Consider the following 12,235-nt stretch of genomic DNA (forward strand, 5'->3'; position numbering starts at 1 on the left):
CCTCCTGTGAAATAAGTGCGCTGTCGCACTTCCACAATACCCCACCAGATACCTCTGGGAAGCTCACAAACGGGAAGAAGCGTGTGACGGCCCACCATTGCTCCCCAGAAAATTGTATTGAGTGCAGGCTCCCCCTTTCCAAGCCCTGCATTGAAGATATGGTGGCTAGTGGCCATTGGCAGATGTCCCCTGCGTGATTTTGCCTTGTCTCCTTTTGAAGACATCTGAGCCAGGGGTAGGGAACATATGGCCTTCCAGTTGTTGCTGGATTCCAGCTCCCAGCCACCCTAGCCAGCACGACCAGTGGTCAGCGACGAGTGGGAGTTGCAGCTCAGCGACCTTTGGAGGGCCACAGGTCCTCCCCTCCTGATCTGAGCTGTCAGCTGTCACTGTCTCTTATTGCAGCCAATTCTATAAATTCACGGCCTGCCCTGTGAAGAAGTGCCCGCTTTTGTCTCTGCCGAATCTTCTGCCAGTCAGTTTCCTCGCATGACTCTGAGTTCTATTCTAGTGTTTTTAGAGGACAATTATATAAGCTTCTGTCATGTCTCCCCCATCACCCTTAAGGCACCTTTTCTCTAAACTAAAACCACCCTCCAGTTTTTGTGATGGTCACTACCTTGGGTGGCTTAGAAGAGGGTGAGGCAATCTCTGGAGGATACGGCTGTCCATGTATCCTAGGCAGGATGGCGAAGTTCTCCCTCCACAACTGGAGGCAGGGTCCCTCTGAATATCAGCCTCTGAAAACCATCTGTGGGGAGAGTGCCGTTGCGTTCCTTCTCCTGAGCTTCCCATGGGCACCTGTTGGCCATTGTGAGCAAGGGTTCCGGGCCTAGATGGGTCTTTGGACTGATCCAGGAGAGCCACTCCTGTGTTTCTATGCTGCAGCCTTTTCCCTCTATGGGAGGAACCCCCAATCATTAGGGTTGTCCCTTTCTGCCCCCTTTTTGGTTCTGCAATGCTCTTTTTGAGATGGGCGTTTGATTGGTGAAGACTTCCCATATGTACCTTCATTCTGTTTGCACTGTTTTAAAAACTATTTTAAGTCTTTTTTTTAATGATGTATTTGTAAACCACCTTGAGATGCAGGTAGCAAGTGATTCATAAATTAAATAAAAATAAGACTATTACTTCAGCCACTTTTCACTTTTCCCAGCTCACTTCCTTTGCTTTAGGATGGTTCGGATTGCTTTATCTGTGTCTCCCCAATGTTCTAGTGTTCTGATTTGTTTTGTAATTCTTCTTTTATGTCAGTGGCCCTGGGGGTTTCCTGTTGAAGGATGTCGTAAAGGTAAAGGGACCCCTGACCATTAGGTCCAGTCGCGGATGACTCTGGGGTTGTAGTGCTCATTTCACTTTATTGGCCGAGGGAGCCGGTGTACAGCTTCTGGGTCATATGGCCAGCATGACTAAGCCGCTTCTGGTGAACCAGAACAGCGCACGGAAATGCCGTTTACCTTCCCGCCAGAGCGGTACCTATTTATCTACTTGCACTTTGATGTGGTTTTGAACTGCGAGCTTGGCAGGAGCAGGGACCGAGCAACGGGAGCTCACTCTGTTATGGTGATTTGAACCGCCGACCTTCTGATCAGCAAGTCCTAGGCTCCGTGGTTTAATCCATAGCGCCACCAGCGTCCCTTCGAAGGATGCTGTAGAAATGCTTATAATGAATTATACCTTTTCCTCATTAAGGATGGTCCCTTGCACAAAAACTATATCCCCTCCCCTGCAATACTAAAGTGTCTGTTTTCTGTTGCTAGGATGATAGAATTGAAAAGTTTGCAATGCAGGAATCTTATTTATAGCATTAATGACAGATTAATCTCTGCTTTAAAACCTCAAAAGAAGGAGAGTCCACAACCTCCCAAAGGAGACCGTTCCACTGTAAAACAGCACATACTGTCAGGAAGTTCTTTCTGATGTTTAGTCGGGATCTCCTTTCTTGTAACTTGGAAAATGTGGGCAACATGTTTGCACACTGAAGCGGTCCTGTCATTTGAGATGATGTTAGTGATGGTGTGGGAGCCAGCACTGTGAGTGTCATGTGCGGCAAACTCTGTACTGCCAGTTGCATAGCGCTCCTGATTTCCCGCGCTGTGGGTTAAAGCCTCAGCGCCTAGGACTTGCCGATCGAAAGGTCGGCGGTTCGAATCCCTGCGGCGGGGTGCGCTCCCGCTGCTCGGTCCCAGCGCCTGCCAACCTAGCAGTTCGAAAGCACCTCCGGGTGCAAGTAGATAAATAGGGACCGCTTACCAGCGGGAAGGTAAACGGCGTTTCCGTGTGCGGCTCTGGCTCGCCAGAGCAGCGATGTCACGCTGGCCACGTGACCCAGAAGTGTCTCCAGACAGCGCTGGCCCCTGGCCTCTTAAGTGAGATGGGCGCACAACCCCAGAGTCTGTCAAGACTGGCCTGTATGGGCAGGGGTACCTTTACCTTTACCTTTTACCTGATTTCCCTCTGAACGTACTTCCCCACCCAGACTCAATACTTCGGACGGCAGTGTTAAATGGGACTGTTGATGTAAGGCTCAAACAAAGTTTGTATAAAATTATTTTTGAATGGTGTTTAACACCAAGTTGTCTCAACCGTATATATAAAAAGGCGAGCAGTCTGTGTTAGAGATGCAAGATGTTGCATGCTGGCATTCCACATATTGTTATGAGTTTGGGTGAGGGGGTCGGCTGCATGCCTGAGCCCCTTCTAGTTCCTAGATACAGCATGGATTCAATTCCTGGAATAGCTAGACTAGTTTCCTGGTAACAGCCCTCTAAATAGTAGTAGTAGTGGTAGTGGTGGTGGTGGTGATGATGATGACTATGATAATGATAATAATAATAATAATAATAATAATAATAATAATAATAATAATAATAATAATTTATTTATACCCCACCCATCCTGCTGGGTGAAATATACTTGGAGTCGAGTGTGGAATTCATTCTCTTTATTCAGCTCATAGTAGTGAGGAATGCAAGTTTCCCCGAATTATCTGCTTTATATACATTATTTACACAATGGGCGCCACGTGATTGGCTAATTCCAGGATTCTCCTGTAGGCCAATCAGGTTGTGGCTTCACTTCCACCTAGAGTTGGATAGGGTGGCTCCTGTGGGTCAATCAGACCACTGCATTCTGAATCCTATCGTTCTAGGACCAATCAGACTGCTGTATTCTGAATCCTATTGTTCTAGGACCAATCAGACTACTGCATTCTGGATCCTATTGTTCTAGGACCAATCAGACAGTTGCATTCTGAATCCTATTGTTCTAGGACCAATCAGACTGCTGCAATTTGGATCCTATTCAACTCAGTACATAATACTGGGTTTCCCCACCCACTCTGGGCGGCTTTCAACAAAATATTAAAAACACAAGAAAACATCTGACATTAAAAACTTCCCGATACAGGGGCCATTAAGTGATAATAGGCTGCCCAAATACATCACAGGGGGAAACAGCTTGCAAAAATGCATTTATTAGTCAAAACCGTATTTTAAAAAATGTATATTCTAGGAGAACTTTCCACTAAAATGCAGATGAAATATCATGAGGATTTAAAAAAAAAATCCTGCAAAAATGTGGAGAACTGGATTTTGAGATTTAAAAACCGAGAGACTGAGAGAACAAAAATGGACAGATTTGCCCACCCCCCTGTCTACTGCAGATCTATGCATGGTCGTTCTCCTAAACTGGGCTGACTGAGAAGGAAATGTCTCTTGGCTCCTTCAGTATTGGTTTGATCCCTGCATCTACACTTACGATCCAGGGCACATGCTCATTGCTGTCCAAGAATGTGCAAAGAGGACAGCCTGTACGAAGGAGGGGTTTCAGGGCTTATCTACAGCTCAGCTGCAGTTTATTAGCTCTCCTGAGGTAATCTAGCAAGTGCCCATTCAAATGCATTAGCGCATCAGTTCAATATGTGACATGTGTGGTGCTGTTTTCCATTTTTAAAAGAGTAAGACACTAAGCATCTCTCCCACTCTTCCTCAAATTGAAAAGTAAATCTGTTCATGTAATTCTGGCATAGCATTTATGTAATTCTGACTACAGTAAGTAGCGTAGCAGCCAAGAGTACAATCCTGTGCCTACTTACCTGGGAGCACATTCCATTACACTTGCCTTGTTTATTAACAGATGCGTATGGAATTGCACTATAAGTTAGGATGGGGAGAAATTTGATTATGTTCACATTTTAAGGAGAAACTGCCCGATTTACACATTGGAGGCAGTATGCTTCTGAATGCCAGTTGCTGGGAACTGCAGAATGATAGAATCATAAAATTGCAGAGTTGGAAGGGATCCTGTCCAACCCCCTCCAATGCAGGAATCTCGGCTAAAGCATCCATGACAGGGGACCATCCAACCTCTGCTTAAAAACCTCCAAGGAAGTCCATTCCTCTGCCAAACAGTTCTTGCCATCAGCAATGTCTAGGCAACACGATGACCCTGTTCATACACAATAGACAATCTTTTATAGAATTCCTTCAAACCATAACAAGTCCAAAATGAAATCTTTAGTCTCAGAGTCTCTGAAAATCTATAAATGAAGCGAGGTACCAGACTTGGTCCAATGAAAGACGAGCTGTGAAGCTTTGTGTATTCATCCAATATGATGTCAAACACTGAACAGTGATTCCGAATATTGACTACTGTTTCGATTATTACATGAGCGCTGTTCCACAGCATTTCATATTTTCATTCACATACATTCATTTGAAATAAGATGAGTTTATGAAGCAATTCTATATCCTCCCACCACGCTGACAAAGAATTCTACGAAACAGTAGTCAATATCCGGAATCACGTGACAAGCCCTTGAGATATTTGAAGGGGCAAATGCTATTGTGCTTGAGTCCTGGACTAGATGAACACCCCAAACCTGATTCTGCAGGCTTTTCTCATGTTCTTATGAGATCTTATGGGAACCAAAATGCAGCTACCCTCAAAAATTGCAGTTCCTTGAATTTTGTGGGGAAAGTGTGCATAGAACATGCATTAATTTCATTATATTTGGGGGAATTGCTAGCAACGTGGGTTTTTTTAGTCAAAAATAAAAACAAAAATGCATTCATATGGGGAGAATTAGCACAGAAATGCCAACAAATGTTCATGAGCATTGTTTGAAAATAATAATTCACAACTGTGGAGAAACTGAATTTAAGACTGGGAAAAGGAGAAACTTTTTCCTCTGTCTGCAGTTTGGCAGGGAGGAAATAATATTGGCTTACCTTACTGGGTACTTGTTTTGTTTTTTTGTTTTTTTTACAAAGTAACAATAATAAATAAATAAGGAAAAAAATGTGCACTTCACCCCCAAGACCATTCCATTGTAACTATCCGACAGCCCAAAATTTCAGCACCTCCTGCGATGGTTTGACCCCTTTCCATTTTAACAATACAAATTCTACAAACACCTTCCATATCTCCTCAAAATCATTTCCCCTGCATATTCCCCATCTTACTTTAATAGCACATGTTAATTTATGATTTTTAGCTATATGCCACACCTCTTTAAACCATTCTTCCATTTTATATTCTGCCTGCCCCTTCGACTTCCTAGCTATAATAACTCGTGCAGTTGTCAATAAATTTGTCAGCAAGTCCTTCATAGCCTGCAAACCTTCCACCCCATCGTGAATTGATAACAATGCTACCTCTGGACTTTCGATCAGCTTTAACCCAGTGATTTCTGTTATCTCCTTAAACACCCTTTACCCAAAAAATTGTACATCACACGTGAACATAAGTGCCGGTTTCCTGGCATCCCCTCCAACATAACACCAAATAGTCCTTGTTTATTTGATTTAATCTGACTGGTGTTAAATACCATCTCCAAACTAATAATAATTTTCTTTTATCCTTAGACAACATTTTCAAAGTGTTTCTCCCATATTCTTCCCCAGCTTTGACTATTTATCTGACCTGTTGTCTCCTTTTCCCGCACCTCTTTTAATTGATCTTCTTGGTCCTCCATTTCTGCTAATAACTGGGTACTTGTGAGGATTAGAACTAGGGAAAGCATGCGAAGCAATTTGAACCCTTGGTAGTACTGCGTGAATGCTAAGTATTAGCATATTGACATTGTACTTAGATGCGACGACAGATGTCCCTGTGTGCTGAAGTTCTGTGCGCACTTCTCCAGTAAGTCACACTGAACTCCGTGGGACTTCTGAGTAAACATGTGCAGGATTATGCTGTATATTACGGATTTCGATATGTCTCTTGGCTTCTTGGAATGAAGCTACAGGAGGAGCACAATCGTAGCCATGTGTCCTCAGAAGTAAGTCCCACAGAGTTCCTAGTGGCTTCCTACTATTGCCACACAAATACCGCTTCACTGAGACCCCTCTTCTGTCTGTAGATTAGCAATGGGTGTGTTTGGTGGGGCCAGGGCTGGATCTAGCTCAAGGCTCCCCAGTTTCCAAACCTTAGCCTACACCAGACTTGGGGAACCTGTGGCCCTCCAGATATTGCTGGACTCCAACTCCCATCAGCCCCAACCAGCATGACCCAAGAGCGTTGGTAGTTGTAGTCCAACAACATTTGCGGGACCACAGCTTCCCATGCCTGGTGCAAAGGAAGGGATATGAGTATTATCGGTGCTTTTTTGTGACAGTACTCATCAGTACAGAGTACCGACACACTCAGTGCCAGATTTACGTATAAACAAACTATAGCTTAATTTAAAGAGGGGAAAAACCGGATTTCCAAAATACAAGATAAAAAACAAATAAAATAAAACCTACATAGAGCAACAGTGTTTTGTGTTGTGCAGGCTCCTATGATGTAAGTAATGGGCCCCGCCTGCTAGCCTGCTCCCTAAAATATCACTACCACTATTAATATACTTCTTCTTAATTGTATTTCAGTTCAACAATTACTTTGATAAAATACACATTTTGTTATGTGCAAATGGCTTTAGATACCTATTAGGTCCATCAATTACCATATAGCATATATTCAACACAAAAAACAGTGACAATTTTTTGTTGACAAAGGACAGCTGGACATATAAAGGGCCCCATTACCTTCTGTAGCTTAGGGCCTCATCAAACCTAAATCCGGCCTTGGACACACTCCTCTTTTTATGGCCCAAGGTGCCTTTTCAAGATACGAGTGCTGATACCTCTTTCTTTATTTAAAAATATAGTGAGTATTATTCTTAGCAACTATGGTCAGAATTCTATAATTTGGAGGTCCCCACATTTTGCCCAGAGACTAGTTCTTTTCAGTTCCCATATAGACAATCTTTTTCTAAACTGGGCACAGCACTTTCCCTGCATCTGGCAATGGTGTAAATGGCTTTTTAAACCCAAATTGGGGTTACAGCAGGGTGGCATTAAAGTGATCGTACTGCCACGGTCCCAGTTTGGGTTACGTTCCCGCCCCCTGCCCCCTGCTCACTTCTGCGAGGGCTCCTCCAGACTTGCCCCACTGCTTTCCCCTGGGAAAACCTGATCTTTACTGCTGAATTGGAGCAAACAGCAACTGGGTTTTCTCCAGATGGACATCTGCTCCGATTTAACATGGAAGAGCGGGCTTTCCAGGGGAAAGCAGTGGGGCCAAAGCAAAGCCACTCAGACTTGTGCCTGGAAAGCATGGAACAAGGAGGAAAACACTCAGACCTTGGTGGAAGAGCTCAGATGCTATGGACACAATTGCCAATTATGTGAATGCCTTAATGACTAGTTTGGCTTTAAGAAATGGTGTACAGGGTAGATTTCCACAGTTTTTTTGTAGTTTTGCCATTCACAGCTTGGGTGCTGTGACTGTCCTTTCCTGTGATAATGGGGGGTCAGGAGAATGCCCCTTTGTGCACCCTGATCAGTCAAAATGACCCCATCATGTGTGCACAGATGTCAGCAGAATGGCCCTGTTCGGCTCAGTCGCATGAGCCTGTCTCATGAAGATGGCAGTCCAGAGCAGAGGCAAATGTAGTGGAGAAACACACAAGATTTCTTTCTGGCTCATTTCTAGCATTCTACCAAACACATAGGAGCTGCTCATGGATGAGCAGCTGGGAAAATGACAGAGACTACCTATTTAAGCCACATTAAAAGCACATTTGTCTCCACCTCTAAATCCTGGGAACTGTAGTTTCGTAAGAGTGTTGGATGCTCTGTGTGGAGTAAACTATTATTATTATTGAATTTATTATTGAATTTATATACTGCCCTATACCCAGGGGTCTCAGGGCGGTTCACAGAATAAAATCAAGATCTAAACCCACAAAATAACTAATAAAAATAAAAACAGCACCCCAATACCCCCCCAAATCCCCACATTTTAAAAGGGCATAGGATGTAAATTGGATCAACCAAACGTCTGGGTAAAGAGGAACATTTTTGCCTGGCACCTAAAGGTGTATAATGAAGGCACCAGGCGAACTTCCCTGGGGAGAGCATTCCGCAGACGGGGAGGCACTGCAGAGAAGGCCCGTTCTCGTATTGCCACCCTCTGGATCTCTCAAGGAGGAGGCACACAGAGGAGGGCCTCAGAGGATAATCTCTGGGTCCAGGTAGGTTAATGTGGAAAGAGCCATTTAAGGCTTTATAAGCCAAATCCAGCACTTTGAATTGGGCCTGGAAACTAACTACAGTTCCCATGTTTAGTTGGGGTGGGGTGTGTGTGTGCTTCAAATGTATGGCATGTACACAGTCTTAAACTTTACACCTGTGTGCACTAATGCTCAGAACAATGTGCTCCCTGAATCATGTGTTTTTTTTCTCATGGCGCTGTTGCTCTTTGCCCCCAGGTGCAGAGAGGAAGATGCAGCCATTTACCAAGCCTCGGCCAGAAACAACAAGGGCATTGTGTCCTGCTCGGGGGTCCTGGAGGTGGGAACCATGACAGAGTACAAAATCCACCAGCGATGGTTTGCCAAGCTCAAGCGAAACGCCGAAGCCAAGCTTCGCGAGATCGAGCAGAGCAGGAAGCGAGGGAAGGAGAACGTGGAGCTGGAGCAGCTGAGGAGGGTGAGCCCGGACAGGTTCCAGCGGAAGCGGCGCTTGACCGGTGAAGTGGGCATGCGATCGGGCACCACCCTCTGGGACAAGGAGGAGGTGGCCAAGGTGCGCATCCCAGATGGGAAACCACGATTTGGAGAGGACGAGAAGAGCAAAGAGACTTCCATGAATGCCAAGACCCTGTTCCCAAACAACTTCATAACAGGGCGTCTGGAAGCAGAGGTGACCACCAATGGAGACTCTTCTCTGGATAGCGGGGAGGAAAATGGAGATGAAAATGCCAATGGCTTTCTTAACTATATCTATGAGACGGTGGAGATCATCAAAACGAAGCCTACGGCGGCCAAAGAGTTTTCCGCGAAGAAGAAGAAGAAAGAGGAGGTCACCACTGCCCTGCCAAATGCAAGCCAGGATGTTTCCAGAGAGGAAGATGGGACACAACAGAGGAGTATTGGCTCGGCGCATGAAGATGCCACGCCTAACACCTTGGCCTACAGCACGTCACCTTTTCCAGCAAATGGGCTGGTGGGCATGGAGCCCAGAGGACCTCCGAGGCAGGTGGCAGAAAAGCCCATTGCCCGACCCTATTCAATGCCCCCTAAAGCAGACGTGTACTTTTCTCTGAAAGATATGTATTTTGACATGGGGGTGAAAGCTGAGGCTGAGCAGAAGGTGCCAGAAGCCAAGGAAGGCGAGGCTGATCAGAACCAGCCAGGTGAGGATGCTTCCGTCCTGGGAGAGATGCTCCCAGCAGCCCCTACGGCTTTGAAAAGGGCAAAACCAGAGGAAGGGCAAAAAGAGCCAGGCGAAGAGCAGAAAACAGAGGAAAAGGAGGCTGTGGAAACAAAGGAGGCCAAAACGATGGCAGCCACGGATGCTGGCGAGGATGTCAACGCAAACTTATCCCAGTATCCCAATTGGACCGCAGAGGCCGTGCAAGAGGTGCATGGTTCCCTTCGGAGGGCAAGTGGGGCAGACATTCCTGATACAGATTTTCAGTATCCTAGCCAGGCTTCAGAGACTGGCCTTGGGGTGTGGGCTCCCCTTTCAAAGGACATGGTTGCCGACCTCCGCGAAACGGACTTGCTGGACTCTTTCTGCCCTGAAGCAGAGCCACCCCCCCAGCCCCAGAAGACCATGGGGCTGGATTCGTCTGTGCGCTTTCAGGAAGCGGCGAGAGACTTGAAGGAGGCCTCCTTGGGAGAGCAGCTGCCCGGCCAAGGGCCTTGTGAGGTACTGTATTTTTTTTTATTTATTTTTTTGCTATGACTGACCTCATGCAAAATGTTTCCCAAATCTGTTAAGCAGCAACTGCCAGAGTCCTGCCTGCTATTTATAGCTGAGAATGCGGAGATGTACATGACTAGCAATAAGCAGGGTGGTCTCTCTCTCTCCAGTCTAGCTCTGACCCCTGACTGTAAAATGTTGCATTGGCCAATTTTTAATATTATTATTTCTGCAGCTGGTCAGAAATGAGCCAGATGCATTGGGTGACCTGTGGCCAGCAAGCACTTGGGTTTATTTACGGGCTGGTGTTGAGTTGGGACCCAGCCTCATGTGCTGGCCCTCCCGACCGGCGTCACTGCATTGCCGGCCTGCGGTCTTGGCTGCAGCTGTCCCTGACACTCAACATCCTGGTTTGGCCGGGGTCTATTTTTTGCTGCTTATTCTGAAGCATTTTCCATGTAATTCTTCATTAGAAAAGAGCAAGTGTGTGCCTTGTTAACAGGGGGTTTCCTAATTCAGTGCGTGGAGGATTTCGTGCTGCTCCTCACGGGATTGGCATTTGAAGGATCCCTGCTGAGGAGTGGGCTGTGTGGGTGCGCAGAGAGGAGCTGGGTCTCCGGGTGCAGGACTTCAGCGTGGTCCAGCAAGTTGCAAGGCCCCAGCAACCGCAAACAGACTCTGGCTCATGTTTCCAGGGGATGTCAGCCTGCCCTGCCTGGGAACTCCAGGGCTCGGTGGGCAGCCAAATCTAAGAGCGTAAAAAAAGCCTGTTGAATCAGGCCAGTGGCCCATCTAGTTGAGCATCCTGTCCTTGCACTGGATACCCAGATGCCCATTATGGGAAGCCTGCAAGCAGGACCGGAGCACAACAGCACTCTGTTGACTTGTGGTTCCCAACAGTTGGCATTCAGAGGCATAATGCCTCTGACAGTAGAGGCAGAGGGAACACAGCCAATCCCTTGGGAATGTGGAAAAGTGGAGCTGCCGAGTCAGACCCGTCCAGGCCAATATCATCTACAGTGGTACCTTGGGTTAAGAACTTAATTTGTTCGGAGGTCCATTCTTAACCTGAAACCATTCTTAACCTGAGATACCACTTTAGCTAATGGGGCCTCCCGCTGCTGCTGCTACGTGATTTCTGTTCTCATCCTGAAGCAAAGTTCTTAACCCAAGGTACTATTTCTGGGTTAGCAGAGTCTGTAACCTGAAGCGTCTGTAACCTGAAGCATCTGTAACCCGAGGTACCACTGGACTTCAAGTTTTTGTGATCCAATGTGTGGGGTGGTTTGTATGTTACAGTGGTACCTCAGGTTACAGACTCCGCTAACCCAGAAATAGTGCTTCAGGTTAAGAACTTTGCTTCAGGATGAGAACAGAAATCGTGCTCTGGCGGCATGGCGGCAGCAGGAGACCCCATTAGCTAAAGTGATGCTTCAGGTTAAGAACAGTTTCAGGTTAAGAACGGACCTCCGGAACGAATTAAGTACTTAACCCGAGGTACCACTGTATTTAAACACCTAGAAAGCTGCCCCCCAGCAGATCCAGGTACGAAATAGGGGTTCTGGAGGATAGACCATGGAATTAAGGAGCCGGGTGCCAAGAAGCACACGCTTCATCCAGGTTTGTGTTTAGTACCAAAACTGACTGCACAGTCCTTTCACACACAAATCCACTCCTGGTTTTACTTCCAAGCTGTCTAATTCAGAGTGTGGTTGTGGAACGGGGAATGGTTTTGTTGTTTCTCTCCTTAAACCGTTGAGAGTCAGAGACCTGAGCTAGCTCTGCTGCAAAGCACCTGGGGCTCCCAATTGACTTTCTGTCCACTCTTGGTCCAGCAGTGGGTGGGAAATGTAAGGATGCAGAGTTTGGCTCAACATCTTAGGGGAGGCTTCTGAACGGCTTTGACAGTGAAACAGGCCACCTTGGGAGGTGGTGAGCTCTCCTTTGCTGAGGCTAAACGCCGTCTTGTTAGCAGTGCTGTAATTGCACCTTGCATTGCAAGTTCAGATGGACTCTAGGGTCCTGTTCATTTCTATAAA

The 12,235-nt window shown here is 46.3% G+C and overlaps 1 protein-coding gene across 2 annotated transcripts in view; it reads left to right on the forward strand.

Moving 5' to 3' along the window:
- The window catches only part of ALPK3 (alpha kinase 3), a 73,630-nt gene that overhangs the window by 33,393 nt on the left and 28,002 nt on the right, over positions 1-12,235 (forward strand). For both annotated transcript variants that reach the window (XM_083712408.1, XM_083712409.1), the window contains one exon: positions 8,759-10,202. In XM_083712408.1, coding sequence (XP_083568534.1) covers positions 8,759-10,202 — 1,444 coding nt within the window. The remainder of the gene's footprint in view (positions 1-8,758; positions 10,203-12,235) is intronic.

Source organism: Podarcis gaigeae, assembly GCF_964106915.1.
Source record: "Podarcis gaigeae genome assembly, chromosome: 14".
Classification (NCBI taxonomy): Eukaryota; Metazoa; Chordata; class Lepidosauria; order Squamata; family Lacertidae; genus Podarcis; species Podarcis gaigeae.